Genomic DNA, 26,265 nt, shown 5'->3' with positions numbered 1-26,265 from the left:
GGTTAGTTTCTGACATGGGCATTCCATGGTATGGCCAACAGTTAGTTTACATATTGCCTCCAGACTTCATTTTTCACTACCAGTTCGTAGTGTAGTATACACAGGCAGCAAATTATTTGCTCAGACATCAGAAATCATGTTAGGCATCTGCAGAAGCAAACATGCTGTGTTTGCACTTTCTTTAGTGATGGCGGCCTGATGGTTCCTACCATCTTCTGGTTCATGTTCTTGGGTCGGAACAAGCCCATCCTGGTGCATAATTACTTTTTGCATGACATTTCTGAAGGAGTTGCCTGTATGGGCCACTCTCTTAGCTGCACAGTTTGCACCATGATTGCTCATGTTGACCTGACTTACGAAAACATCTCAGTCTGCAGGCACAGTTTGCTTGGGCAGCACAAATGAAACAAATTATTTTTCCAACACATGGATGAGCTAGTCCTAGTAGCCACATATGGTAGTAATATTGCACTACCCTCAGCTGAGGTTCAGAGTTCACCCTTTTTCCATTCAGATGCCTTCTATCAGTGTTCCTACACAGGGAAATTCATGCTTTCTTCTTGACAAACTTGCCCAATTCTTTTCTTTTTATAAATGTTGGACTCTTATATTAAGTATTGATACAAACAGTTTGTTTTGTTTGGTATTTTGTGGTACCTTTGAGAAGGATTCTTACCGAAGGTCTTATTCAACTACCCAGAGAGTAACTTTTGATGTGACGTGCTGTTGCCTCATGCCCCAGTGCAACACTTGTGTAGCTGACCACAGAACAAATTTAATTGCAAAATGTACATACATATATGTCAGGCATGATGCTAGCTCACTTTTGCAGTTTTGAGTGCAAGCAAAAATTAACTTAAAATACATTTCTTGGTTCATCATGCTTTCATACTTGCTGTCCCTAATAGTGTACAGTACTGTGTGTGTTATTGTTGATTGCTGTTAAGAGTAGGGCTTTTAGTATACAGATTGTGACCAATGTCAGCACCATTTAAATGGGGACCATTTCTGCATTTGCTAAATGTATAAGGCAGCGATCTATACTATGTGACATTTTTGTTTTTTCCTGTTATTACTGAGGATGCTGCTCATCATGAACAGCATGTGGTTGACTTAGATATTTCTATTTGCTGTTTCGATAAATGGGGTATTGGCTACATTTAGAATCTTGGGATTATGATTTTGAAATGTGTCATTGCTGTTGCCAATTATGCGACGTTGTGAGCTCAAGGGTTGCACTGATCTCGTGTTATGTTTGGAAAAGAAAGTGCCAAGAGAAAAGGCATACTACACTTGTGTCGGTATTCAGGAATTTGCTAAAGTGTGTGCCAGTTTTACTGCATTTTTGTGCTTACTCTCTGTGGATGTTAAGGTTTTTATTTTTCTTTCTAGGTGCCAATGGAACTGTTTAAGTGGTGTCAGTTACAAATCAGTTGTTGCTACTGTTTGGCCAGTCTTGCAATGTGGTTGTTTATAGGAGCTGCCTCATTTCATTGAAAGCTAAAAAGATCACCACCTATCTTCTGACAGGTATTTTGTGGTATGACTCTCTTCAGTGCTGTTTCATTTTTGTGAAATGTGGATCATACAACTCATGGCAAACTGTAGCTGGGTATCTAGTTCTTGGTATTGTAGTGCACTTTATTGTAGGACTGTTAGGAATTTTCTTAGCATCTATGTTGCTTTTGTATTTTGTTACCTAGCTTTTACATTGGACCTCAACAGTTTTTTAAGGCACTTTTTCCAAAGAACTAGATTCCAGCTTGTCATCCTTTACTGTAATCCAGAAGTACTTGTGTCATTACAAGCAGAATAAAGATTGCAGATTGATCAGACATAGTGCATCAGTTGTTAATATCTGTGTGAGCAGCACCATATTCCTGCTACATTTGATTTAGTTTGATTTCATATGGTGCCGATTAACATGTGTTGTCTAAGTAGTGCTGCACCAACACCAACCGCATCTATGGCAGCTCTTCCTTATAGACCAGACTTTCGGCACAGCTCTACAGTACTGTTCAAGTGCTTAGTGGGGTTGAGACACACTGATATTGGTGGTAGTTATGAGATACTGTATCATATAACTTAGTCATTCGTATACTTAGTCATTAATCATACCTATTGGTTCTCAGAAATCTGTGACCCCACCCAGGCCCAGTGCCCATGGGAGCTGGGCAGAGCCTGTTGTGATATCACAGCAGCAACAGTTTCGCATCTGATTTTCTAGCAGCTATCACCTCCTTTGCTGTAAAACTGCTTCACAGGGTGACATTGTTGTAAAGGCGTTGCAAAAGAATGGCTTCTATTGCTATCTGGTATAGCTTGAGGTTCACTCTCATAACCGTTTAAGTTTACAGTGGCTTTCACTAGTCAGCTGAGTTCAACATTGATTATGTGATTTCAGTATTTTTCTTGCTTAAACGCAAACTAGGGTATTATGCACTCTGAGTGGTGCCGCGCGCACATGAAATGCATTCTAATAAGTTACTTATCTGTATGGTGTCTGCTCTACATCATTACTCAACTGCTGATTAATGGAAATTGTCAACTACAACTAAACACAATGATTGAAATATCAATATGTATTTCTGTTGAAAGGAAATATATGGAAATTACATCATAAGTATGTGGAGGGAGGGATACTGGAATTATATACTCAAGAGTGGACAATGCTACTGCCTACAACTTATAATTGCCAAGCCAGCTTTTCTCAACTATACCAGTGCAGCTGCATTTAAACGAGACATACCGGCAATTTCATATCACTAAAGTATAATGAACTGAAGAAATAAGAAAGGAACTTCAATACCCTGATAAGTGGTTTGACGTATTCATTCTCATGGCAGGTTAATCATGTGCCCGTAGTCTTGCATGACAATGTACCCTATAAATATGTCCCACTTCTCTTGTGTACTCAAAGAGGTATATATACCCTCTTAAGCACGCCACACCCTGCCACAATGGCATCACAGTACGTGTGCCCTCACTTTTGCCTAGTAGTTCTCCAAAGCATGTGACCTGTCCATGGGTGATATCCATGGGCAACAGCCTTTCTTAGATATGCAAGCAGTGGTGGTTGAGTTTTCCACTGTGCTGCCAATGCGGCATCAGTTTTGGAATTTGTGGGTGTGAATTTCAACGTAGATATCACACTTGTGGATGTAAAGTATTATCAAAGGCTACCACCAACACAAAGTATTGCCTGGTACATCTACTCAATAGAAACGGACCCAAAATGTTGCAGCCCCTCCAATATAGGGTTGTATTGATCAGCCATCAATTTTGGTTGAATGCAGTGAAAATGCAACTAAGTACTGAACCTGCAGCATATGACGAGTGTTTATGCCACCACTAAATGTCTTTAGCGTACCGGCTGAAGTGTATTAAAAACCGATGACTGAAGTACTTCATCCCCTATCCTGATGTTACAAGGTGCATTTAACGTGCCACCAACATTAATGAGAGTGTACACTACTTCCTAGAGACTTCGCATTCTTCATGACAGCTAGTTAAAGAAGGTCTAACTTGTATTCCACTTGTTTGCTACAAAAGCAGCATCCCACACTCATTCCCGGCAATGATTTTCTATTGAATCCACAAGTAGGTCAGTGTGTTTGCAGTGGAAAGTCATTGTGAGCTCATTGTTAAAAAATAATGTTAATAAACATTAGTATTGTTGCAGTTTTTAAATAGCTACCCATCACATTCATACATCGAACTAGTAGTTCTTCTGGTCATTGTATGCATGTGTTCAGCTTTCCAAACAGAGGAATGTTGTTTTCTTGTTGTTGATAATATTCTGCTATTTGTATATAGGTGGCACCATCCCTGGCTGGACAGGCATTGCTTCACACCATGATTGGTTACCGGTTGTACTAACTTGTGGTAATTAATTCCTGTTCTTGCATTCGGATGTCTTGTCTAGCAGCTTTCCAAATTGTGGATCATTGCTTTCTCAAAAGCTATTTTGCATCAATTGTTAGTTATTGAAAGATTTGTTATATATATATATATATATATATATATGAGCAAAAAAACTCAGCATTTTATGCTGTATCTTCAACAATATACATACCATGAACATTACCAATGCAAGCATCATGTGTCATCCATAATCGAATTTTATCAAATTAGTCAGGCAACTTACTGACTTCTCTTTGTATCTGTCAGCATTCTTTATGACTCATAGTAAGATTGCTTACATTACAGAAATGCTTAAGCACTTTCCCGGGGCTGTGTGAATACCTACTTGAAAATGTAAAACAGAATAAGAAGTATGTTCCTGTTAGAGTTCGAATTGAGTAGTGATATTATCGATATAATGGCTCAGCTGTCATATTGATGTCTGTGTGGTGCGCATATACAAACACATTAGTTCTTTAACATAAACATGCACGCAGCATTTGCTTGAATGCACTCGGAAGCCTTGAAGAGCATACAAAAGTATGAGAAGCACTGCTAAGTCAGCTCTGTGTAGTTCACGTCCAGTTGCACTGATAGTAAAACTTTATCCACAAGTGCATGGTCGCATGTCCAACAATTGCCCTAGTTCTGAACTGGGCCCTAGATTTGGAGTTCAAGTCACTACCACATTCTGTGAACATTACGCCACCAATTGTGTTCAGCTTACTATTACTATTACATTATTGTTTATGTGATCATTGCACAACTCACATCTCACATTCAACAGTACATACAGATGCAATGCAAATTATGCCATAAACGGCAAAGTTATACAAACTAGTTGAGCACAAAACTCTCCAGAAGTGATTTCACCATGACGTTCACATGGTGCAGCTTGGCTGTGCATCCGAGGTCGCATTGTGCAAATCACCCCTATCACTATTCCATTTATATGTGATAGTGTTAAAATACACTATTCCACAGCCCCAGACTTTAAACTTATGGAGATCTCAACGATTGTTTGACACATCAGTAGCATGATATTTGCATTGGCTTATAATTCTGACATCTGCTGAAGTATGAGCTTTTTGTTGTATTTCTTTTGTTCAGTTGGCTATTACACCTGTGACTGACCAGGGAGGTTGATCCATGGAGATGTTCATTGAAGAATGCGAAAATATGGCTGACAACCCCATATCGCCAAGGTAGAGGACACAGGGTGTCTGTAATGTTCTGTGGCACTGCAGTAGGGTATAGATTTCTCTTACATGCTGGTTTCCTCTTGAGCTTTTAGTGTGTTGTAAGCAGTTATGTGGCCATGTGCTAGCTCAAGGCAGTGCAGTATTACGATGTACTATTTTTGCCTTGCAGCATCATATCTTAGTTATTTTTCAGAACTATCCTATGTTTAATGGCTCTCGTAGTGATTTGTATGGTGGCAGGCATTGTTCTTTATTTTGATCAGTTTGAAGAACGGGTGTAACAGCTCTTTCGTCCTTTTCTGTATAGCTGTGGCTGCTGTAGGTCTAGCACCATTGCAGCCTTCAGCTAAAAGTTTTGTTGGATAGTTTCCTGCTCCTGCCCTTTCCTTTCCAGGCTGGCCTCAGCTGCCCTTGGAACTCGATTCTTATGGCATATTTTAAGAATCCTGAATGAAGGTAAGTATAATGGGTGTTAAACATTATCACATGCAGGTGTATTTTTTCAGTCATCAGTGGAGCACTCCAAAAAATAGAATGTCTTTTGCAAGAATTGCCTTTTGCAGGAACATACAACAAATAAGGTAACGACATTGTAAGTGAATGGTGATATGTATAAACTATGTTTTTTTGTGAGAAACAACTTGTTCCTTTAAGATATTAGCCATTTTTGCGAGCATGTTGGTTTCATCCAAGAATTCTTATGCACCAGTGGAGACGAAAGAAAATTCAGGAGAACTGGTGAGTTAGTCTCTCAAAAATGTCGATTGGTGAGAACCTTTGCTTTCACACTACCTGAAGCTGCAGTAAACAATGGAGGCAGCATGAGGGCAGCAAGGAGCAGAGCTTAATGGGCAAATGTGTTGTATTTTACTTCAGAGCTTCAATGATCCAAGAGATAATGCACTATTGCTAGCAGTGCCTTGTGCAGCAAAAGCTGCTAGTGTTGTGTAGCTCTAAGTTATGAAATAGACTCAAGAAATTCGGTGCTCCTTGTGCACGCCTTTCACGTTTTGTTTTTGCTGACCTTCATAGTTATGGACTAAGGGCGGAGAGAGGAGACTGTCTCCTCCTTTCTCGTAACAAAAGTTCCTATAGTTCAGAGCGGCGCTGTGCTGTCTTGGATTTTCTGAAGCCATTTATTGAGCCAGTACACACACAGACACACACACACAGTTTTCAGTACAGTGAAACCCTAATGATTTTTTTTTTTTTTTTTTGCGAATGAAAAGAGAGAACAAAAGAAAACATATTACATCAGACGGAAATTGCAAGGCATGGGAAAGAACTACAACATTGAACGAAAGTTTGAGCGGCTTTACAGTGTCTCCTCTGCACTTATCGAATGTTAGAGGAATAAAGAACAGGATGTCTTGACAACCAAAAGAGGACACAGCTGTGTGTCACACAGGAAACAAAGTTATAATTGAGTAGCACAATATATCTGCAGCATCAATACATCTGTGATGTTTGAAAGCAAAAGCCATGTGCTTGATGGAAAGTAACTGTTCTGATGCTGGAACATACAAACAGACAAACACAGCACAAGCTTCAAGGTGCCAGCATAGCATAGTGGTTAGCACACTTAACCGGCAATGGAGTGGTGCATGGTTTGATTCCATTGTTGTGTGGCGCTTTCAATGACTGCCATATTTCAGTCTGCCACATTGCAGCCGTGGGCTTTTACACATTAAGCAGTGAAGAGTGCCAGTATAACTATTTATGCATTGAGATTATGAGAAACTGAAATTAGCAATGAGAAAAATTTACAGTACTTATGCTTGTCATTTTATGTGTGCTGTATATGAAATTTTCAGTTTGAATTTTTAAATGTAAAAACATCCAATAACTCCTGTGATACCTTTCTCTCTCTCTCTCTGTATACTACTATCCCCTGTGGTCTCCACTGTGCAGAGAGCTTTCTCGGATTTCATCTGATAATCTGGACAGTGCTGCGATAATCACCTCTAAGAAGTGGTATTGAATTTCAACTTCATGTGGTCTAACAGCAATGCTGTGCAAATTAATGGAGGGGCATTAGACTCACTTGTGTCTCCTAACTTGCTAGTTTATTTGTGAATTCATTTGAGCAAAAAGCATAGCTTTATGGTGATATTTAGATGTATCACATTATTTGGTCTGGTGATAAAGTAGCCTTTAATACATTTTTTTTTACATCTTCAATTGCCTACATTAAGTTTACATGCTACCAATCTGTTAATTTTTCGATGTCATCATTTGTCATAAGGAGGGCTGACCTGTAACTGATTTCTAGAAACTAGAAGACAGATGTCAGTGATCACCTTCACAACCAGGGAGAAATAGAAATGCTACGTTACTAAAGTTGGCACTGGTAATGGTAGTGGTTGGGGCCCATTTGGATAAAAGTTGAGCTCGAGTCTTCGACTCACAGCTTTGGCAGTGTACTTCCCACATGAGCAGCGAGCATGAGCTTAACGCACTGTCAAGGCTCTTGAGATTGAGTCTAAGACTCGTACTCAACTTTTATGCAAACGGGCCCAGAAAACGAAAATGATTGGCTAATATTGAAGTGTTGGTAATGTCTATTACTGTTACGCGGTGACTTGAGTGATTTTTTACATACCACATGAGACCATGGGAAGCGCAGCGTGCAATATTCAGGCGATTCAGTGAAAGGTTCAAGCTATGGATGCATCATCCATCGTTTGATTGTCCCAGTCCACATAACTCATGATGCAAATCCGGCTATTCTGTACAAAATTTCCCCTGCTTCCGGAGACTGCACCCACTATGACGTAGGCGTGACATTCGTCTGCAAGGGAGGTGCTCACTTGCAGGCACCCTGCCCACTGGGCAAGGAGGACGGGGTAGCTGCTCCTGTATTGCACTCCAGAGTGGGATTGAGGCCAGAATGAAGAGCAATAAAATGACAGCGTGTTGTGCGGTTCATGAGCTAGAAGGATTAGTGTGTTAAACTGAGAGACTCAGCATCTAGTGGTGTCCATTTTATGACAGAGCTTACACTCTGCTTCCATCCTTTTATAGAATATTGGAAATGACACTTTGTTTGTGTTAATGCATTGTTTAATTACTTTTAATGCATAAACGCCTTTTGCCTTCATTTCCAACGCCCACAGACTCTGTTACCTACACCTGTCACTTCCTGTGTGTACAATCATGTCTGCATTTGATGGTCAGGTCTTCTGTAATCCCTCTCCCTATGAGCTCTTCTTTTGATTTATTGACCTGGTGCTTCCTCACTCGTCTAATTGGGTATTGTGTGGTATGTCCTCGGTTACCGGATGAAGTGCAGACCACGTATGAAGTATCTGACAGTGTTCTCAGTATCTTTGTCCAAGCCTGAGCAGGACTTTGAGGTTCCAGGGAGTTAATAAAATGTTCACATGGAACGTGAGGTGTCTATTCCCTGCACAATCTGAGCCGTCGCGGCTTGTCTTGGCTTTTTCGCAGTCATGTGCATTGCCAATTTATCTGTGGTCGAATACATCCAGAGGGAAGCTCTAGAGACAACACTCAACTTTCCTCACTCGCAAGTTGCCAAATCTTTGAGAACGAGGCCTCACAATCGACCTCCTGCTATGAATCGCAAAACTCCAGGAAGGTGCGCACACAGCGAATTGCATCAATCAAGAGAGAGGGTGAGAAAAAACACTTTTATGAAGAAGGGAATGAAAATTCACATGAGCTTGGTTCTGGTTTGTGAGCAATGCTCTCCACCAGTGAGTAAAGTTTGTGTTGCTTCGGTGCAGGTTGCCCCAAGAGCATGAGTGGTATCAGAGAACATGGAATGCCTTGTTCCACTACACACAGCAAGGCAACTCATGGACATTTCTTGCTAAAGAAATTCTTGTGTGGCCAAAGCGGCCCTATTTTGCAATAAAAGAAAAGTCATACGAGGCTCTCGTTTCTAATTTGTTTAGATATTTCATCGAAAATTGGAACTATGTTAGAGCCAAGGTCATTGAGGTCAATTGAGTCTTACCAGCGCCACCTAGGTACAGAAAACCTGCTTAATGCCTCCTCCCACTTCTTTGTCATGTGGACATAGCCGCGATGTCATCATCTTCAGCCTGCTTCAGCCAATAGCCGCATACGATTTCAACCACAAGCTTTCTGTGGCTACCAGTGGCTACCCATGTGGCTGAGGATGGCTCGTCTCCATAGCTAAGGCTGCTGAGATCATGTGGAGATTGCAAGATTGCAAGTCACATTGCATAAGTGATCAGGCTTTGTTTACGCTAGGTTTGATCCCACTCAAACAGAATCGGACAGGAAGCAGTTTGTTCTATTTTATGCATTATAACAGCACCATAGAAGGCACATAAAAGGAACATTAAAAGAAATCGTTGTGATCTCAATGGGGTACCAAAGAAACATGAGTCATCACTGTGCATGCCCAGAACCCAAACAGTGTTTTGCGCAGTGAAACCTCCTTCGACCCCAAAGTGCTTGGCGGATACCCTATTAAAACTGCGTATTGATTCAGGTCTAGAGTCTTGCCAAATGTGCAATGGTTGCATACTCCGCTTCTTGAATACCTTAAAGTGACAGCTTGGACGACTAAATTCGGGGAGGATGATGGGCTGGTGTTAACATTGCTCGCATTTCATGAAGACCACCAAGACGGCGATTGAAATAATTTTTATTGCTGTCAGATGTCTATTCTCGTGTGGCTATGAAGACACGATAGTGCAACTTTTCATTAGAAACGAACAAGCTCCAGCACAAGAAGGAAAAACACGCTGTTTTATCTACACACAAGTACAGCTTCACCATCACTTGTCGCTTCATCGAAAGCATACCACACATTTGGCGATTTGTTTAGCTTACATCTAGACAGTAACATTGACATTATATTGTGCGAGACAGTATTAGGTGTCGCGTGTAAACGCCATGAGTGTCCGCCAGGACTTAGTAACGTATTATAAGTTAATACTTAGTGGACCATATGTAAGTTTGAAACTGCTTTGAAATGACGTGCCTACACATGTGACTCGTACTGGCACCATATATGAGTTCCCACACCATTAGCGGCACGCATACTAGCAAATGTCAGCAGGATGCGTAACGTGGCTTCAATTGGCAAAGCGACGAGCGTAGGGACTCACATACAGCGATAATGTACACTACATTGTCACAACAATAGTGCCCATACATGCACCATTTCGAGAAATTAACTGATACATAAAACAGCGATGCCGTAACCTTCCTGTAAAAAAGCACTCTGCCACCAAAACTAGAAATTGTGAAGTCACCTGTATTGTAAAATAAAAAATAAAAAAATCCTGGAATTGGACTTTTTGCAAACAAGAGTTTGTTTCGGCATATTACTCCGTATTTCGTACGAGAAACAACAAGAATGCATGACCTGCTATTGCATCATCTGAGGCGTTGTGTCTGAAATGTTTTGAAAGACGGTAAAGTATCACAGTTTACTTCCATTACACTCCGTGGCGATACACTCAGATTTAGTATGCTAATAACACGCACATGATGTGAAAACTACGACCATTTTCGAAGTAGGACGCAATGTACATTCAGAACTACCACTACTAACTATACTGCTTGCAATATTCCTGACCATGGATGCTTCTTCAAAGTAACATTGGTGACATGCGTGTTCAGACGCTTACTGTCAAACGCCCGTTGGGATCTTGGTGTCACTATTGGGATTTTTAATCACAGATAATTTCATCTTGCCACGAAAATACAGTGCACAAGAAGAGAAAACACTATTTCAACTATTCAGAATATCACAGCAATGCTAATACCATGATATTGTGATAGCTGTCGTACCTCTGAACGAAAACGCCGGTTGTTACTCCAAACTGGACTTTCGCCGGCTATCACAAATGATGCGATATTGCCGTTTATGGCATGGTACTATGTCTACTGCAGGATCTGTTAGAATGAAGCATTTTGAATTGCCCATACTCAAGGGCAGATCTAGGTGGGGGAGGGGAGGTTTACAGGGGTCCCTACCCTTCCTCAATCAAGTGCTTCAATTGATCTTACGCAGTGTATGCAGCACGCTGTCCTAGACGGCCCCGCCCACCTCCCTCCGACTTCGCCCCTGCCTATACTCGTTTGCAACGTCACTCCTGCACCAGCATGCTCCCAAATGACCATGCTCCCAGTAGTACTAGCACGCCGACAAATCAGCATCCCATGTAAGAGTGATATCACAAAATGTCACAGTGGTATACGACCAATAGCCTTAGCATAGATAAAGTGAAAGGGAACTATATCCTAGACGTACACTACGTCTGGCTTCCCATCCCATCGCCATGAAACGAAGGTGTGGCTTCAACAGGAGAGGCTGTGTTGCAAACGACTACAGGCATTCCAACAGACAAGGACAGAGTAAAAATGGGCACAGCGAATAGTTGAAGCTTCTGCATGCTTACCATTATTAGCGCATGACTAATTTAAGATACATATACACTTTCCTGGTTTGTTGCAAGCAGATGGATTTTTGCTCTGTTCTACTAGTATGTTACGGCTTCTATTCAACTGTTGTAACCGGCATGTAATTTTCGTACACTCAGCTATGTATGCATAACTAAACATTTTGCTCTATTCATATCAAACAATAGCGGACACTTATTAGTACATGTATTACAGAGAAGGTAGAATGTGTAACACATTTCTGCAATACAGGCACTCGTTAAAGGAGCAGAGAAAGACTCCTCCGTAAATGTTTCAGTTTTGGCTGCTGCAGGTTGCACGAGAAAAATCGAGCGTTCTTGCACAAAAACCTGTAGCGAGAGAGGTCTTCAATGTGGACGGGTAATCTAAAAACCCCTCAACACCATTAGAGAGCCTGCAAGACAATAAGTGATGTGGACATCACGGGGACCTGATGAGAGGGCTGATCGGGTAGCTTGCTTAACACTGTGTTACTTGCTTCACGGCAGGGGATGGGCTGCGCCTCCCAGGTCGTGCTGCTCCGAATAAGACTAATTTTGAGGTCTTTTTGTAAATTGAATTACACAGTGGTAAGACACCATTCAGCAAAAAAAATTTAAAAAATGTGCGGTTGCTCCTGATAAACTGCTCGATTAATGCAGCAGAGTTTTGAGCAATCCTATACGTCATTTCGCTGCTCCTTTAAGACTACTGCACACACCAAAGGTGACATCAAGCAGCCGTTCCCGGAGAGAAATCCCTTTGCCTACTTGCAGTGTCTGTTGCCTGTCATGAGATGTTTCATGCAGCTGTACATCAATGACTTTCGCTCAAACAAAGTTCAGTGATACCTGTGTGAACCTGACAGATATCGTGTGAGTCTCGCAGGTATCATAGATGTCTAAAATGTGTATGATTCACGAAGAGTTCGGCGAAGTGGCCGGTAGCAGCCCATTGGACTCTTGCCACAGGTTGTTTTTGTCGTAGGTGACAGTACGAGGCAATTGTAGATAAAAAGAAGTGGACCACACATTGACAAGCATTTTCAGAGTCCATCCTGAGCATGCAAGAAATTGCAAGAAAAGGCTTCATAAATTTTAACACTGTGTGAACACTTCTAAACCACTTTAGTGATCTCGGCATCGCTGCACACCGCAAGAGCAGCGTGCTTCAAATTTTGATATTGCAAGTACGTAAAAATACATTGCTATGTTCCTTCCTATTCGTTCTCGCAATGATCGGAACTAGTTACGGGGTGTATCGTAATATCCAACCGTCCCAGGAAATTGCTTTTCGGAAATGCTGCAGAAATTAGCAAAGCGCCAACTTCCAGCCTTGTGGTGGTTCCTGTCGCATACCTGCCCTTCCATGGTGTCGTGACAAAAAAAAAAAAAGGAAAAAAAAAAAAAACCTTGTCAAGTATTGATGTTAAAGAGGCTCGATGAGCTATGTTGTTTGTTGGGCATTCATACCATCAGATTTGTGGGGACGCTTGTAAGATTCCAGTTCCATGGCAAATTATGTTGGTGCACATATCAAAATATATGCAGAAATATGTGCATATGTGTCAGAATTTCTTTAAAAATGACTAGCTTTAAACTGCTTCCATTTCCACGATGCACACGAAAATCTCTAATTAAAAGTTGCTTAATTAATTTTAAGTAATTAGTCATCGAGTGGTTACACAGCCTGTTGCACTGAATGTCAGCCCGGCCATATAACCCACCTACAAAAACTGTATAGGTGTAACTCAGTACGCAATTTTCTTGCGCAGGTCAATATCTTTTGTATCGTTTCTAATTAACTAATTGAGTTTATTGATTTTTCTATAGCAATTTTAAAGCTAAGAAAAAAATAGGCAGGTGTTAGAGCGAGTTCAGAAACCCCAGATTCAGCTGTTTTCAATCAAGTACCTCTTTCGTGGTTCTTTTTTCTTTCTTTCTTTTTAGGCGTAAAAAACAAAAAAGACGTGCGAAATTTTGAAATACTAGCATGTGACGATGCGGATCCGAGTGTGCTGCGATACTAGCCCCTCAAGTGCACCGTAAACTAATTAAAGCACCATCATCCTGCTTCCGCGCCAGGCTATTGGAAGACCACTTTCATTAACTTTTACCTTCTTGTTTCGTTTGTCCTTTTCTATGTTTTGTTCAAGTTACGTGAAACACCCTGTATATACTTGTGTGTTGTCTGCTTGCTAATCCTTCACTGAAATATTTTTATAAGGATGTGCTTATTCGTGTGAGTGGCCTACACTTTTCTTTTCTAAAGTGAATACCTCAAAATGTATTGAGAGGCAGACAGTTAGCTCTGTTACAGAGATGGTATTGTTATTATTCGCTGTAGCTGCCCCGCTTGCATAATAGGTAGGATTATCCAATAAGAGGTGCCCATTTGGCTGTATATAAATCGTTGTCGTGACTATGTTTCTCTTGCAGCAGTTTTCTCATTTCGCTCTAAGCATTTGGATGTCAATACCGTTTCTTCCATGCAGTACTTATTCCCGGTCGATTGGATTGTTACGATCTAGATTGTGAGAAAGTGGTACGGTCATTAGCGTAGACAGGGGGGGGGGGGGGTGTTCAACCCCCACACAATGGTACATTTGGTAATGCATTTGGGAAAGGGAAACGAGGAAATCCTCCTCTCCCATGTAAAGTCCCCATAGAACCCCTCCCAAAATATTTTTCTGGCTACGCTGCTGGTACGGTGGTAGTTATTTTGTATTATCAATTGCTGCACCATTTTCTTTAGTTGTGCAGAGTTTAGCTTGACTAGTTTTATACGAGCGATGTATGTTTGTGCATCAATATTAAAGGGACTATGAAATTTCCTGACCACCACAAAGAATTTTTTGCTGAAGACGGTTCCTCCTCGCTTCTTGATTACTACACGCACAGTCCTGGGGGCCACTTCACATTGGGTTTGCACGTTCCATCGCAAGAATAATTCAATAATTCAGCAATAAATATGAGTAAGGCCTGCTCCATGCCTCTTCTCACTCCTTTGCACGTAGACATATGGAGTCAATGGGCGCGTTAAGTAGCGGCTCCAGAGCGCAGGGAGCGTTCCGGAGCGTGGCGCTCTTGATGCACTCTCGCTAGAGCTATGACTCTCACGCTCCATCTTGCGCGTAGTGCTGCTCTGGCTCCGTGACGTGTGGAGGAAGGGGACGCCGGAAAACCAATGAGACGCCTTGGAAACTTCGCCGGAGCGCGTATCGGGCTCGTGGCACTGAAAGACCGTTTAGTAGAGGCACCGGAGTACGAGGGACAGAGTACAACGAGCGCGTTCGGAAGAGCCGCTACTTAACGCGCCCCATGTCAGCCAACCGCTGCAAACGATCTCAAACACCGACTTTCTGTGGCTACCAGTGGCTATATCCATGCTGCTGATGGCGGCTCGTCCCCATAGCTATGGCCGCCGAAAGCACGGTTGTGACTGGCGGACTCTTAATGACTACGTCACGTCGTTTAAGCGATCAGGCTTGCCTGAGGCATCCCTGAGCACTCTTTCAATTGACGTCACGCACTTGGCCATATCGCTGTTGGCGATATAGATAGATGTGACGTCACCAAAAGAGCGAAGAAGAGAAAAGCTCCCTCATTGAAAATATATGGCAGCCGGTCCCAGGTGCGTGACGTTGTCGAAAGAGTGCGCAGGCCTGAGCACTCTTTGGGTAACGTCACGCACCTGGAGCTTTTCTCTTCTTCGATCTTTCGTTGACGTCACATATCTATCTATCGCCAACAGCGACAGTGGAGCCAGGTGCGTGACGATGAAATGAAAGAGCGCCCAGGCCTTCTGTTATCTAGGTGGCATTGGGTTGGTAGCATGCGGTGAGTGGTGACGTCGTAGGGGACGTAATGAGGCAGAGCGTGGGGTTTCTTCGCCGCCGCCGCCGCGCACCGTGGCGCGCCGCCGAGTGTATCAGCTTCGCATAAACTTCGGCACTTCGTTTAAACTCTATTGTGAGAAATCATCTCTTGTCAAACAAAAACGAGAAAAAAATCGTTTCATAGTCCCTTTAATAGAGATGAGGTGACACGGACGCTCTGGAAACGAGGGAGGCACGCACTTTCTCACCCTTTGTTTGTGGATTACGTAGACTCAAATGGGTTTGCTAATCAGAGTGCAAAATTATGCGTTGTTACAGTATTCGGTTCGGATAACACTGGATGCTTTTTTATTTTTCTTAAAGCTAGAAGACGCGCAAATGTCCTTTCTTACGAGAGGTTTAAAAATCTCACGTAGTCGTCGGCTACAAAAATAGTTGGGAAAAAGTCCACTGGAGAGATCCAAATATTGTACTGGCCATCAAGTTTAGGTGACGATGCCAGAGGGAAAATTGTGTCTCTTCAACTCTCGGAGCGACAGCTCTCAGGACGTTTGTATAATCACGAAGAAAAATTGTTCGCTCGCACGGGCGAAATTTTCTTTCGGCAACGGATTTGCTTTCCCGTCAAATTTGTGGCGGGGTTTCAATTATTACGCTGCACGGGATATCTATTCCCGAGACGCGCTACTGCTAAATACTATACTACCTATTTCGTATCAATATGTGACCACCAGCGCCATCTTCCTTGGCGAACGTGACCATTGAAAGACGCAGAGTTGTACTCGGTGGGGATTGGGGTAACAGCACCAACTAAGGAGGCACAGCTAGGTCACAGTTGGTGGAAAGCAAAAAGGCCGCTTGTACGTTTGGCACTGTTTCCCACACGTGTGTCCCTCAAACGTCTTCGACGGGCTCCTCTTCATCACGGATGCACAATAGATAGCGTTCGACGAAGGTCACCTTGTGTTCTGTGATGCCATGGAAATCACGCAGTTCATCGGCGGGAAACCAGGAAGGCTCCTCCTCGTTCAGCAAGTTGATGCCACACAGGCGTAACAGAGCCACTAAGGGGATCCATATGGCACTAACGAGAATCAGAAAAGCGATGGCAAAATTCGCCCAATAAGGCCAGTTGCGTTGAACAGGTATTGCCTGGATGAAAACAATGCGGTTATACGACTTACTAATACGAGGCGCACAGTATCGTCGTGCACATTGTTCTCGGTGCTCGTACCTGTTCTCGATCCCAAACTTCGTAATGACTCCCTCCAGTTGCCATTTGGATGAAACTGGTCACTAAAATTGTAGTCATAGTAATGGGTGCCAAGTACCTCCAGCAGATGTTAAAATATATACCGGGGCGTGTCCCTGTCATCAGTTCAATGTCGTTGTTAAATCTGAAAGCAGTCATACAATAAGCTCAGGGTTCAGTCACCGTCCACTTTTATCGGACTGAAGCGCTTTACCTTTTCACGCCGTACACGTAGGAGACTGAGATAGCTTCGAACAGGGCAATGATGAGCAGCGGAAAATTTCCTGCGTAGTTGTCGAACAGGGTGAACACATAATTTCCGGCACCGTGGGCGAATATCAGGGACAACAGGAAGCTGATGATGCAGATGGCACCTGTGAAAAAGCCATGTACCCTGAAGTGTTTCCTACGCGCCAAGGGTCTGCTGGCCGTACCTGTGAGCAGTTCTTTCCTGAGATTGGGCAGAATTTTAAGGTCAACTATAGAAGTGATGACACCTTCCAAAGTACCAAACTGCGAATCGATGCCAAGGGTGAAAAGCATCATGAAGAAGAGGACGGACCAGAAAGGTGCGCCGGGAAATTGGTTGATGGCTTCCGTGAACGCTATAAATGCCAGACCAGGCCCTGAAGCACTCTGCAACGATAGAGCCACGTGTACCAGACGATCCAAAAGAAGGAGAATAATGCGCCGAGAATAGCAAATCAATATCAACTTATTAAGTTATGAATAGGGTTCCACGTTCCCGTTATTTACCAAAGACCGCCGATAGCTAGCAATTTGTTTTCGTGGTTCTGGGAGGTAACTGCCGATAGCGAAAGGTTAAAAGAACCGATGCGAAGTGTTCACGCGGTATTGGAGAGAGAAAAGGTTTATTTGAAAGTCGAGTGAGAGCTCGCGTTCCTTACAATAAGCACGCAGAACGTAACATAATGATTATAATCGCCGTGCATAACAGAATGTAATAAGGAGAGAAATGTTTTCAGTTGTCTTCTTTCCCGTGACCGGTCGCGGCATCGTTGACCTTCGCGCGGGGAATTCAGCAGACAGGAGAGTTGACATAACTTAATTGGTATTGTATGACGAGCTGCCCTTATGTAGACGCCACATCTCATTCTTATGCGAAAGACAAGTGCCCTCGTCGATTTCTCGGACGGTGCACAGGCACCTGCGTTAACATGGGAAGATTTTTGAAAGTGGCGTACACGTGAGTAGCTATGCTCGACTGCAGATCTCCCAGCTTAGGGCACATCAATCAACAAGATCGAATGCCAGGAGGGAAGGGCTCTCACACCGCGTGCATGGGTGTGCGGCTAATGACGCGTTAATGCTGGAAATCCTCATCCTTCCTCTGCAGTTTCGTTCTCTACAAGTGAACACGTTCCTTTCCCTCCATCAAAACCGTGTATCCATTACAGCTCAATTAATTATCCCGCATTCCTTCTCGATACCTTGTGATCGTCTCCTATTATCCCACAAGGTGTGTTGTGTCGGTTGGTTGTTTCCCTATATCCAGTCCGCCCTCTGCCGTGCGAAAACCATCGACCGTCCCGTGGAGGTGCTACCGTCCGGTAGTGCACAGTCACTAGGGAGTTTTGGTAGATCGGAAGGTGTTAATGTGTCACTATACGGATTAATTTTTTTTATTTTATTTCGCATTATAAATCAGCCTCCCTCAAAGACTACATGTAAATGCAGTCAGTGAACCTTACGCGATTCCACGAATTTTCCAAAGAAGCCGCCAAACTCCTAGATTCGTTTTCTCGAAGAACAACAGCGCGAGCTTCTTGATGCCGATTTGTTGCTGTAGCAGGGGGGAAGCCCTATTGCCATAAACGATTCGTTCGTTTGTTTCCTTTCTGAACGGAGCGCGCTTGCAAGTTCTTCATTCAAACATTCATTCACATCGGACCACCTTCATCAACAAACTTATTAGTGTACAGTTCTGCCTAGAAGCGGGATCTATAGCTAACATTTCTTGAAGTGTTTCTTGATGTCAGGGCTCGTATCCTAAATCTTTAGCTTCTCGCTTCAACATTTACGTCTTTGGTGATGCCGTCTTGATCCTTTAGATCACGCATTAGATGTGTTTCTTATTATTATTTTGCTACGTAAGTATACGTGTTATTTCACATAATGAGCTGACAGTGAGGACACTGAGCAAGCACACCTGAGCAAGTTCCTCATGCAGATCACAAGCTGGGAAACCCTCAGGAAGCCTGGATAGGTTGCCCATAGCACTTTCGATGAGGAATGTAGAGTTGGGAAACATTATCTCTCTCTCGAGCAGACACTTCTTGTTTGTCATGTGCGCTTTAAAACCTGAAAAACACAAACAAACAAACAAACAAAACACGAAAAATGGAAGAACAACTGAGTATAGGCACTCTATGAACTGCGAGACCTAGCTGTATCCGACTCACCGAGAATGGAGAACACTACAATGCCTGCGAACATGGACGTGCCACAGTTGCACAGAGACACCAAGATGGCATCTCGATAGCAGTTGTTGTGTACGGGGTTGTAAGATGAGAACGCGATGAGGCCCCCAAAAGCCAACCCCAAAGAAAAGAAGATCTGTGTTCCAGCCTCCAGCCACACCATCGGGTCCTCCAGTTTACTCCACTGAAAGACCACATTAGTCTCAGTGAGCGCTCCTTCTTCGAACATCCTTTCCCACGACTTACATCTGGTGTAAATAGGTGCTTTAAACCATCTTGCATGCCCTCCAAGGTAATTCCACGAAAAAAGAAGATGATAAGCACTACGTAGGGGAATGTAGCTGTCACATACACCACCTGAGGGAATAAAAGTGTCCGTTGAATCGACCCGTCCGAATAGTAGACCTTAGCAAATGATAAAGCATTATGAACGCGGACATTTGTCGATGTTACAGGTGAACTAAATTGCAAAAATTTCTCCTCGCGGAATGAAAAAATGCCGTTACCCTGACACCAACACAGAAGGAACGGGATTCACCCGCTGCGTCGTTCGTGATTTGTGATCGATAGAAAAAAAACGCAATATACGCTTTCCCTCTTCATCTCCTTCTCAAGAAGCGCGACAACGCGGAGCGAGCTCTCATTGGTGCTCTCAAACGATTTGTCAAATCATCGTGGGAGATCGTTTGAGGAGACCAATCCGAGGCCTCCCCGCATCGTCGCGCTTCAGAAGGAGAGGGAAAGCGTACATTGCGGTTTCTTTCGCCCATAAAACACGAACGACGCAATCGCTGAATTACGTTCCTTTCGTGTTGTTTTCAAGGTAACTGCATCTTCCACAAGAAGAAATTTTTGCACTTCGTGCCTTTTTAACACGTTACTGTCACTAAACATGATGGTGCGCATAATACAAACAAGTTACTCGTGTGTTGTTGCCAACTTTTCCCCAACATAAGGCGATGAACATATGTTCCTGTGTACGTTACTATACCTTTACTATCCTGCCGTAGGCGTCGGTGCCGTTCTTACCCACCGTGAGGCTTCAGGTGAAGATAGACCAATTGCCTTTGCATCGAGGAGCCTCCTACCAGCAGTACGCAACTACAGCCAGTTAGATAAAGAAGCCTTAACCGTTTCAAAGTTTCAAAATTGTGTCAGTGTCTATGGGGACGGGACTTCGTTGCTGTCACAGACTACAAGCATCTTCTTGGTCTGTTAGCCGCAGACAAAGCCGTACCGGAGACTTGTTCGCCGTGTGTTCTAAGATGGGCATTGACGCTTTCGACATACAAGTACAGGTTGATTCACCGGCCACGCTCTGCTCGGCCCAGTCCTGCACAACCAGGGGCCGGTTACGACTACGCTTTTGCACTTTCTTCATGCCTCCGGCCTCTCGACCAGCCTCTAAGGCCCCCTTTTAAGGAATAGCATGTCGGCCTGACTAACCTTTCCTCCCTTTCTTTTTTGAATTAACATATCCCACCAACGCCTATGTCCTTCAAAACACGGCTAACCTTCGGTCCTCGCTGTGAGCTCATCATCATATTTTCACCAAATTACCGTGGGCAATAAAGTAGCGATTGGAGTAGCCCTTGGCGATGAAACACCTCAATCATCATCATCGCAATAGAGTTGTTGTCGAACAACAAAGTTTCCAGCATGTTCGAGCAGTATGGAGTACTGTTCGCCTCGAGGCTTGCATTTTTCACGCTGATGCGTTGAGTCGTTTGCCAATGCCAGCTGATAGGCCGCGTACCCACATGCGGCAAAAGCGCACGGAAACGCCTAGACGGAACGGAAATTCTTGCCGAGGTGCGGGAGAAGCCGCCTCCGCATCTTCGTCCAATCAGGTGGTCAACGGAGATTGCGTCACGCTCTTGTTTTCTTCCGGCCACCCACGCAGTCTGCAGCACGTTGACAGCGTTGATATCTTGAGAGCCGCGGAAACCGCAGGCGGTTTCCGCACATGTGGGTACGGGCTCATATTGTTACCGTACCGCGGCCACCTGAAGTCTTCATGTTGGAGGGGGTATACCCGCGTGTCTTATCAGCTAAAGTCATTGCTGAGAAGACTGCCAAGGACCCCATTCTTTCAAGAGTGCGTGAAGCGCTCTGGTCTGGTGCTGGACTGCCTGCTGGACTACAGTGGAAGCCACGAGGTCAACGCAGCTAAGTGTCCAAGAGAACTGTGTATTGCGAGGATCTAGGGTTGTAGTTCCCGCGTCATTACAGCCTTAAGTACTGCATGGAGGTCACCCAGAAATCGTCAAAATAAAGTCGATAGTAAGGGGGCACGTATGGTGGAACTCCATTGACGACGATATCGCTGCTACGCTTCGAAGTTGCCGCATCTGCCAAGAGCAACAACAGGATTCTCGAAGCGTTCCTTTGATACCATGGTGATATCCAGAACGGCCATGGTTACGTCTGCACGTAGTCAACGTAGGCCCTTTCAAGAATGGTCACTTTCTCGTCGTGATCGACCCTTACTCGAAATGGATCGAGGTTTACTCTGTAACTTTGCCGTCAGCTGACACAACAATAAGCTGTCTGTGGAAGCTGTTTGTCACCCATAGATTGCCTGACGTAATTGTATCTCACAACGGCCCGGCGTTCGTGAGTGAGAGGTACAGGGATTTTTTAAAGCGAAATGGAATACGGCATTGCTAGTTCCACCTTATCTGCTTCGAATGGAGCAGCTGAGCGTGCGGTACAGCTTATCAGGAACAGGCTCAGGAAAGTTTCTTCAGGGGACATCAGTACCCAGCTAGCGCGAATTCTACTGAGCTACCGACCCCGCACGAAACAACTGGCTGCAGTCCTGCGGAGCTACTCATGGGACGGAAGCTCAAGCCGACTATAGATTTTTTATGCCCACATTTCGGGTCAGCTGTTTTCCAACAGCAGCCGAAACAAAAACTTCAGCATGATCAGGGATCGCGACCTTTGCAAATTCTGTCTCCTGGCGACAACGTGTACGCTCGCAACTTCAGGCCGTGTCCACCACAGGTGCTCGCCACCGTCAGAGAGTCTAAGTGTTGCTGTCTTTGACGTGGAACTGTCAGGTGGGCACTGCTGGAGCATATAGCACCAGTAGCATATCCGCCGCGATCTTGCGAACGGCGTACAGAATGCAGTGCAGTCGCCCCTTTCTCGGGGGTCGGGTGGTCCTGGCACTTCTCCGCCTTTTCCTTCTGCTGGCACAGGTACAGGAGCAGAGGAAGCAGCGTCACAGGAAGTTTCACCAAAGGTGAGACATCTTACTTTGAAGTACCGATCACCAGCAGTACCTCCGCTGGACAGCGCTGCATCCACACAGCCCATTGCAGCTCGTATAGTGACGCCTCACGGCCGTTACGGCGGAGTGCAAGAGTGAGGTGTCCAGTTGTGCGTTTTCAACCGTAGAGTATTTCTTGTTGGGTATCTAGGGAACTTCTTCAACAGCCTAAAGGGGGAGGAATTGAGACGTTCGAGACCATTGTCATTATCATAAGAGGTCGGGAGCACGCGCCCCGTACGAGAATTCTTATTCTTGACTATGTTTCCTTGAATAAAGACATGCAGTTGCCACCCTCAGGTGCCTTGGCTTCTCCGGTGAACTACTAGTGCCACTCAACGTTGTCGCTGGCCCTAGTTGTTTTTGTGCCTATAAACACTGAATGATAATGATTTGAACAACAGTTGCTGCACCCCCCCCCCCCCCCCCCACACACACAAGCGCAGCCTGTAAAAATTTTTGCTTGTGTGGAACTCGGAATAAAGCTGGTTTGAGTTCTCAGTTTTGTGAGTTCGTGATGTGACTGTAAAGTAACTGTAGCTTAACTAGTTACTGCTTACAGTAACTGCACTCAACTTGCTTGCTTTTCTACTATAGTAGAGCTGTAAGTAAAACTTTCATTTCTAAAGTAACTTTTCACTAACTAGTATATAACGTACCTTTCCAGAAGAAGCGATGCCCTTGATCATACAAAGGTAGCACAAAATCCATGCTCCCAGGAGACACAGGGCTATTCTCCAGTTAAACGCTTCTGGGGACTCTATATCCGGGGAAACATCCAACGTGGCACGGTACCAAAAATACTGCGTTGGACTGCTTTTCTGAAAGAGAGCGGTGAAGCACTGGAACGTCAGTTAAAACTACAAGTTTTGAATTCGTACTTGACATTCTTGGTTGATGATGATCGTGCCGTTAGAAAGGGCTTCCGTGGGACAGGCGGCCCAAGGAAGGGGGGACTGGAAGCTCTGCAGGAAGTAATACAGACACCAAGCAATGATGGTATTGTAGTAGAGGGCTACGTTGAATGACACAACGGCGGACGCAATGCCAATGCCTCCCGTGTACGGAGAGACGAGGTTCCAGACTCCGATGGCCCCCTTTCGAAGCCTCTGCCCTATTGCTAGCTCCATGTAAAACACTGGCATTCCTTCGATGGCGAGCATGATGAAGTACGGAATCAGGAAAGCCCCTGCATGAAAGATGATTTCATGCTACGTAAAAACGGGGTGGATTTATTGTAGCCTTCGTTTAAAACCTTGTACAAAGTGTCCTGAAAGCGTTCCTGTAGTGAAATGCATAGTGCTTCATACAAAACGCGGTCAGTAATTCACACGCGGTTTCCTCTTCGCTTGGCGCACATACTTCATAAGGAGGAGTATTTTATTTTCTTAGTCCTCGGCTATTATTTTTAGCAAAACTTGTAGCTTTTGTGGCACCTTTGACAGAAGCGTCCTGCAAGTATTCAAATCGGCCCATTATACGAAAATGTCTTGATTTAACGTATGCTCTCTCCAAGACTAAGATGTTCAAATGCAACTTGTGGAATGTGCGAAGTGCTGTCGAAACATTTCTGGAGTTATGCTATAGATATGTTAGGCTTACCTTATTTGCTTATTAGTTGGCAACCCCTTGAAAACAGCCTTCTTGTGATTTTATACAGCTACTGCAACGCTTTTGCCAGGCTTCAAACGCTCCCCGGAAATCCCTTTGCAGTAGCATGCATCAGCAGCATAGCCAGAAAAACATTTCGGGAGGGGTTCGATGGGAACTTTACATAGGGAAGGAGGATTTCGCACTCGTTTCCCTCTCCCAAATGCACTACCAAAGGTATCATTTGGGGGAAGGGGTTTGAACCCCCAAACCCCCCTTCTGGTGGTGGTGGTGGTGGTGGTGCTAGTGAAAGGGCTTGCCGTTGTCGGCCTCACAGAAGTGGGCAACGCCACGACTGACGCCCTGGGGGAATGTGCGTCCTGGGCCGACTTCTAAGGGAACTGTGCCGACGTATGTCTGAAAGCGTCTGAGGAAAACCCAGGAAAAACCCCAGACAGCACAGCCGGCACCGGGATTCGAGCCCGGGTACCTCCCAGTCTCGACGTGACATGGCCAGCATGCTAACCACTGACCCACGGGAGCCGGTAACCCCTCCTCTGGCTACACCACCGGCATGCATATACCCACTGCGATTCTCAACCTGTTGTTTAAACGCCGCCCTTTAAATTACACAATACCCTAAAGCACACAATACCGTTGGTGTCAAAAAAGAAGAAAAGTAAACATCAATATGTTTTTCCGTCGCGCTCTTCACTTGCGATGTCTTGTCCAGACTACAATTTTCCTAGTTCTTTTTCTTCTTCTTTCAGCTGTTATCGTTGCACAGGACGCTCTGTCACGCCAACATGCCAAATAAGGGCCGCACCAAAGGATACCCTGTTGGCCTGCTTCATGTGCATGCCACCGCCACCGTTTTTTCCCCGCAGTCACTCATTTTGAGAGTTTTCCACGGTAGCAGTTTTTGACAACGTACTTCAAAACAGAGAAGGGAAATGGCATTTGAAAACATCCACCCGCACAACCTTGTCCAATGTGCTGACCTTTATTCTGACATTTTGGAGCCATGTCCCCTGCTTTTACTCCTTCATGCAAAAGGAAATAAGCGCTTCAATGACATTAGTAGAAAGTAGAGTAGGCGGAAGCGTGGTCCGGCGGTGATGGAAGCACCCCTCTAATCTGATCTTCCGCTTACAGAACACGAGCTCCCGAGTTCATTACAATTGCAGCACTTGTCTCCCACCAACAGAGAGCTCGCCCTGTGTCATCGCCGCAATGGCAGTGTGTCCCTTTCGAAACATGAACATGTGGCCTATGCTTTCTGCGGACGAAGGAAACAGAAACTCCGTATCGGCCAGCGAGTAACTGATACAAAAAAAATTGTATAATTACAATTCTCGTTCGAAAACGTAATTCAATCACCGACAGAGAAAAAAAAGTTGAAATTTGAACTACCAGAAGATATAAATGTAATGAATTTGTGTTCCCTAATTGAATTACTACCAAAGCCTCTTATTCTTACCTCCGCCATTCTTCTGGGCAAGGTAGGGAAACCTCCAGACATTCCCCAGCCCAACGGCGTAACCAATGGTAGCCAAGATGAATTGTAACTCGGAATCCCAAGATTCTCTTTGGTCGTCACCGCCCGTGGGCTTGAAGCTGGACTTGTCGTCTGTGCTGGCCATGTCCAACTGGAGTGTAGACTGGGCGGCTCCGGGACTAGCGTCCATTTCGAAAGCGATGTTTGTGCTTCCATAGTTGACACTAGTGCCGTTGTCTGCTATGAGGGGTCCTTGCATCTCACGCAACTCGACTTTGGTGCCCACGGGAAGTTCTGCACTGGATCTCTGCTTTCTTAAGAGGTTCTGCATGGTGGGCCTGTACATGAGACACATGTGACTTTACCCAACAGAAGAGCTGGTTGGCTCAGTAAGGACAGCGGTCTGTTCTGAAAGAGACTGGAGCGAGCCTAACTCTTTTCTGACACGAACATTGATCGTTGGTAGGGTTGATGACACACAGTGTGCTAGGCAAGTCTGCACGCTCATAACTCTATATTGCCGGCCTTTCATTATCCTCAAAGTGGTATACCCGCGTGACAGAAAACGGACGTCCCGCATTGTTGTAAAATATTGTTGCTTTGGATGACTCGGGTGAGGAAAATGAAATTAGCGGGAGTTCTCTATCGTTTCATTATTTTTTTGTTTTTCCTTACTGCTGCCACACGCGGAGGCGGATTTCGTGTCCGGTGGAATTGTAACAATTCACAATTTACAACTTATGTCAACATAAGTTGTATGTCGACAACAACACACGCTACGTCAAATAGTATTTTCAGGCGCTTTTCACATTTACGGATTGGTTCTAGTGCTTTAAAAAATGCTTTGTCGCCAGAA

At 44.3% G+C, this 26,265-nt stretch overlaps 2 protein-coding genes across 11 annotated transcripts in view; one reads left to right on the top strand and one right to left on the bottom strand.

The window, feature by feature from the left end:
- LOC135378078 (serine/threonine-protein kinase PRP4 homolog) overlaps positions 1-9,002 on the top strand; it is a 42,432-nt gene extending 33,430 nt beyond the window's left edge. Inside the window, exons 17-24 of one of the 10 annotated variants that reach the window (XR_010418261.1) lie at positions 1,393-1,530; positions 3,817-3,885; positions 5,014-5,108; positions 5,500-5,561; positions 5,612-5,697; positions 5,760-5,843; positions 8,556-8,743; positions 8,855-9,002. The gene's annotated coding sequence lies outside the window, so the exon portion shown is untranslated. Of the gene's footprint in view, positions 1-1,392; positions 1,836-3,816; positions 3,886-5,013; positions 5,698-5,759; positions 5,844-7,016; positions 8,744-8,854 lie in introns of those variants that run through there. The other 9 variants (XR_010418260.1, XR_010418258.1, XR_010418257.1 and 6 more) reach the window with 9 other exon arrangements.
- Positions 9,003-15,228: 6,226 nt separating this feature from the next.
- The window catches only part of LOC135378075 (sodium-dependent neutral amino acid transporter B(0)AT3-like), a 75,221-nt gene continuing 64,184 nt past the window's right edge, over positions 15,229-26,265 (bottom strand). The window contains exons 3-12 of the mRNA XM_064610924.1: positions 25,392-25,747; positions 23,203-23,510; positions 22,981-23,142; positions 19,291-19,401; positions 19,027-19,228; positions 18,774-18,925; positions 17,038-17,239; positions 16,818-16,977; positions 16,586-16,748; positions 15,229-16,503 (exon numbers count right to left, since the gene is read on the bottom strand). Of these exons, the coding sequence (XP_064466994.1) occupies positions 16,246-16,503; positions 16,586-16,748; positions 16,818-16,977; positions 17,038-17,239; positions 18,774-18,925; positions 19,027-19,228; positions 19,291-19,401; positions 22,981-23,142; positions 23,203-23,510; positions 25,392-25,740 (2,067 nt within the window). The 5' untranslated portion in view covers positions 25,741-25,747 and the 3' untranslated portion in view covers positions 15,229-16,245. The remainder of the gene's footprint in view (positions 16,504-16,585; positions 16,749-16,817; positions 16,978-17,037; positions 17,240-18,773; positions 18,926-19,026; positions 19,229-19,290; positions 19,402-22,980; positions 23,143-23,202; positions 23,511-25,391; positions 25,748-26,265) is intronic.

This window comes from Ornithodoros turicata, chromosome 1 (assembly GCF_037126465.1).
Source record: "Ornithodoros turicata isolate Travis chromosome 1, ASM3712646v1, whole genome shotgun sequence".
NCBI lineage: Eukaryota > Metazoa > Arthropoda > Arachnida > Ixodida > Argasidae > Ornithodoros > Ornithodoros turicata.
Note: the sequence above shows the minus strand (reverse complement) of the source record. Positions and strands in the feature narration are given on the sequence as shown.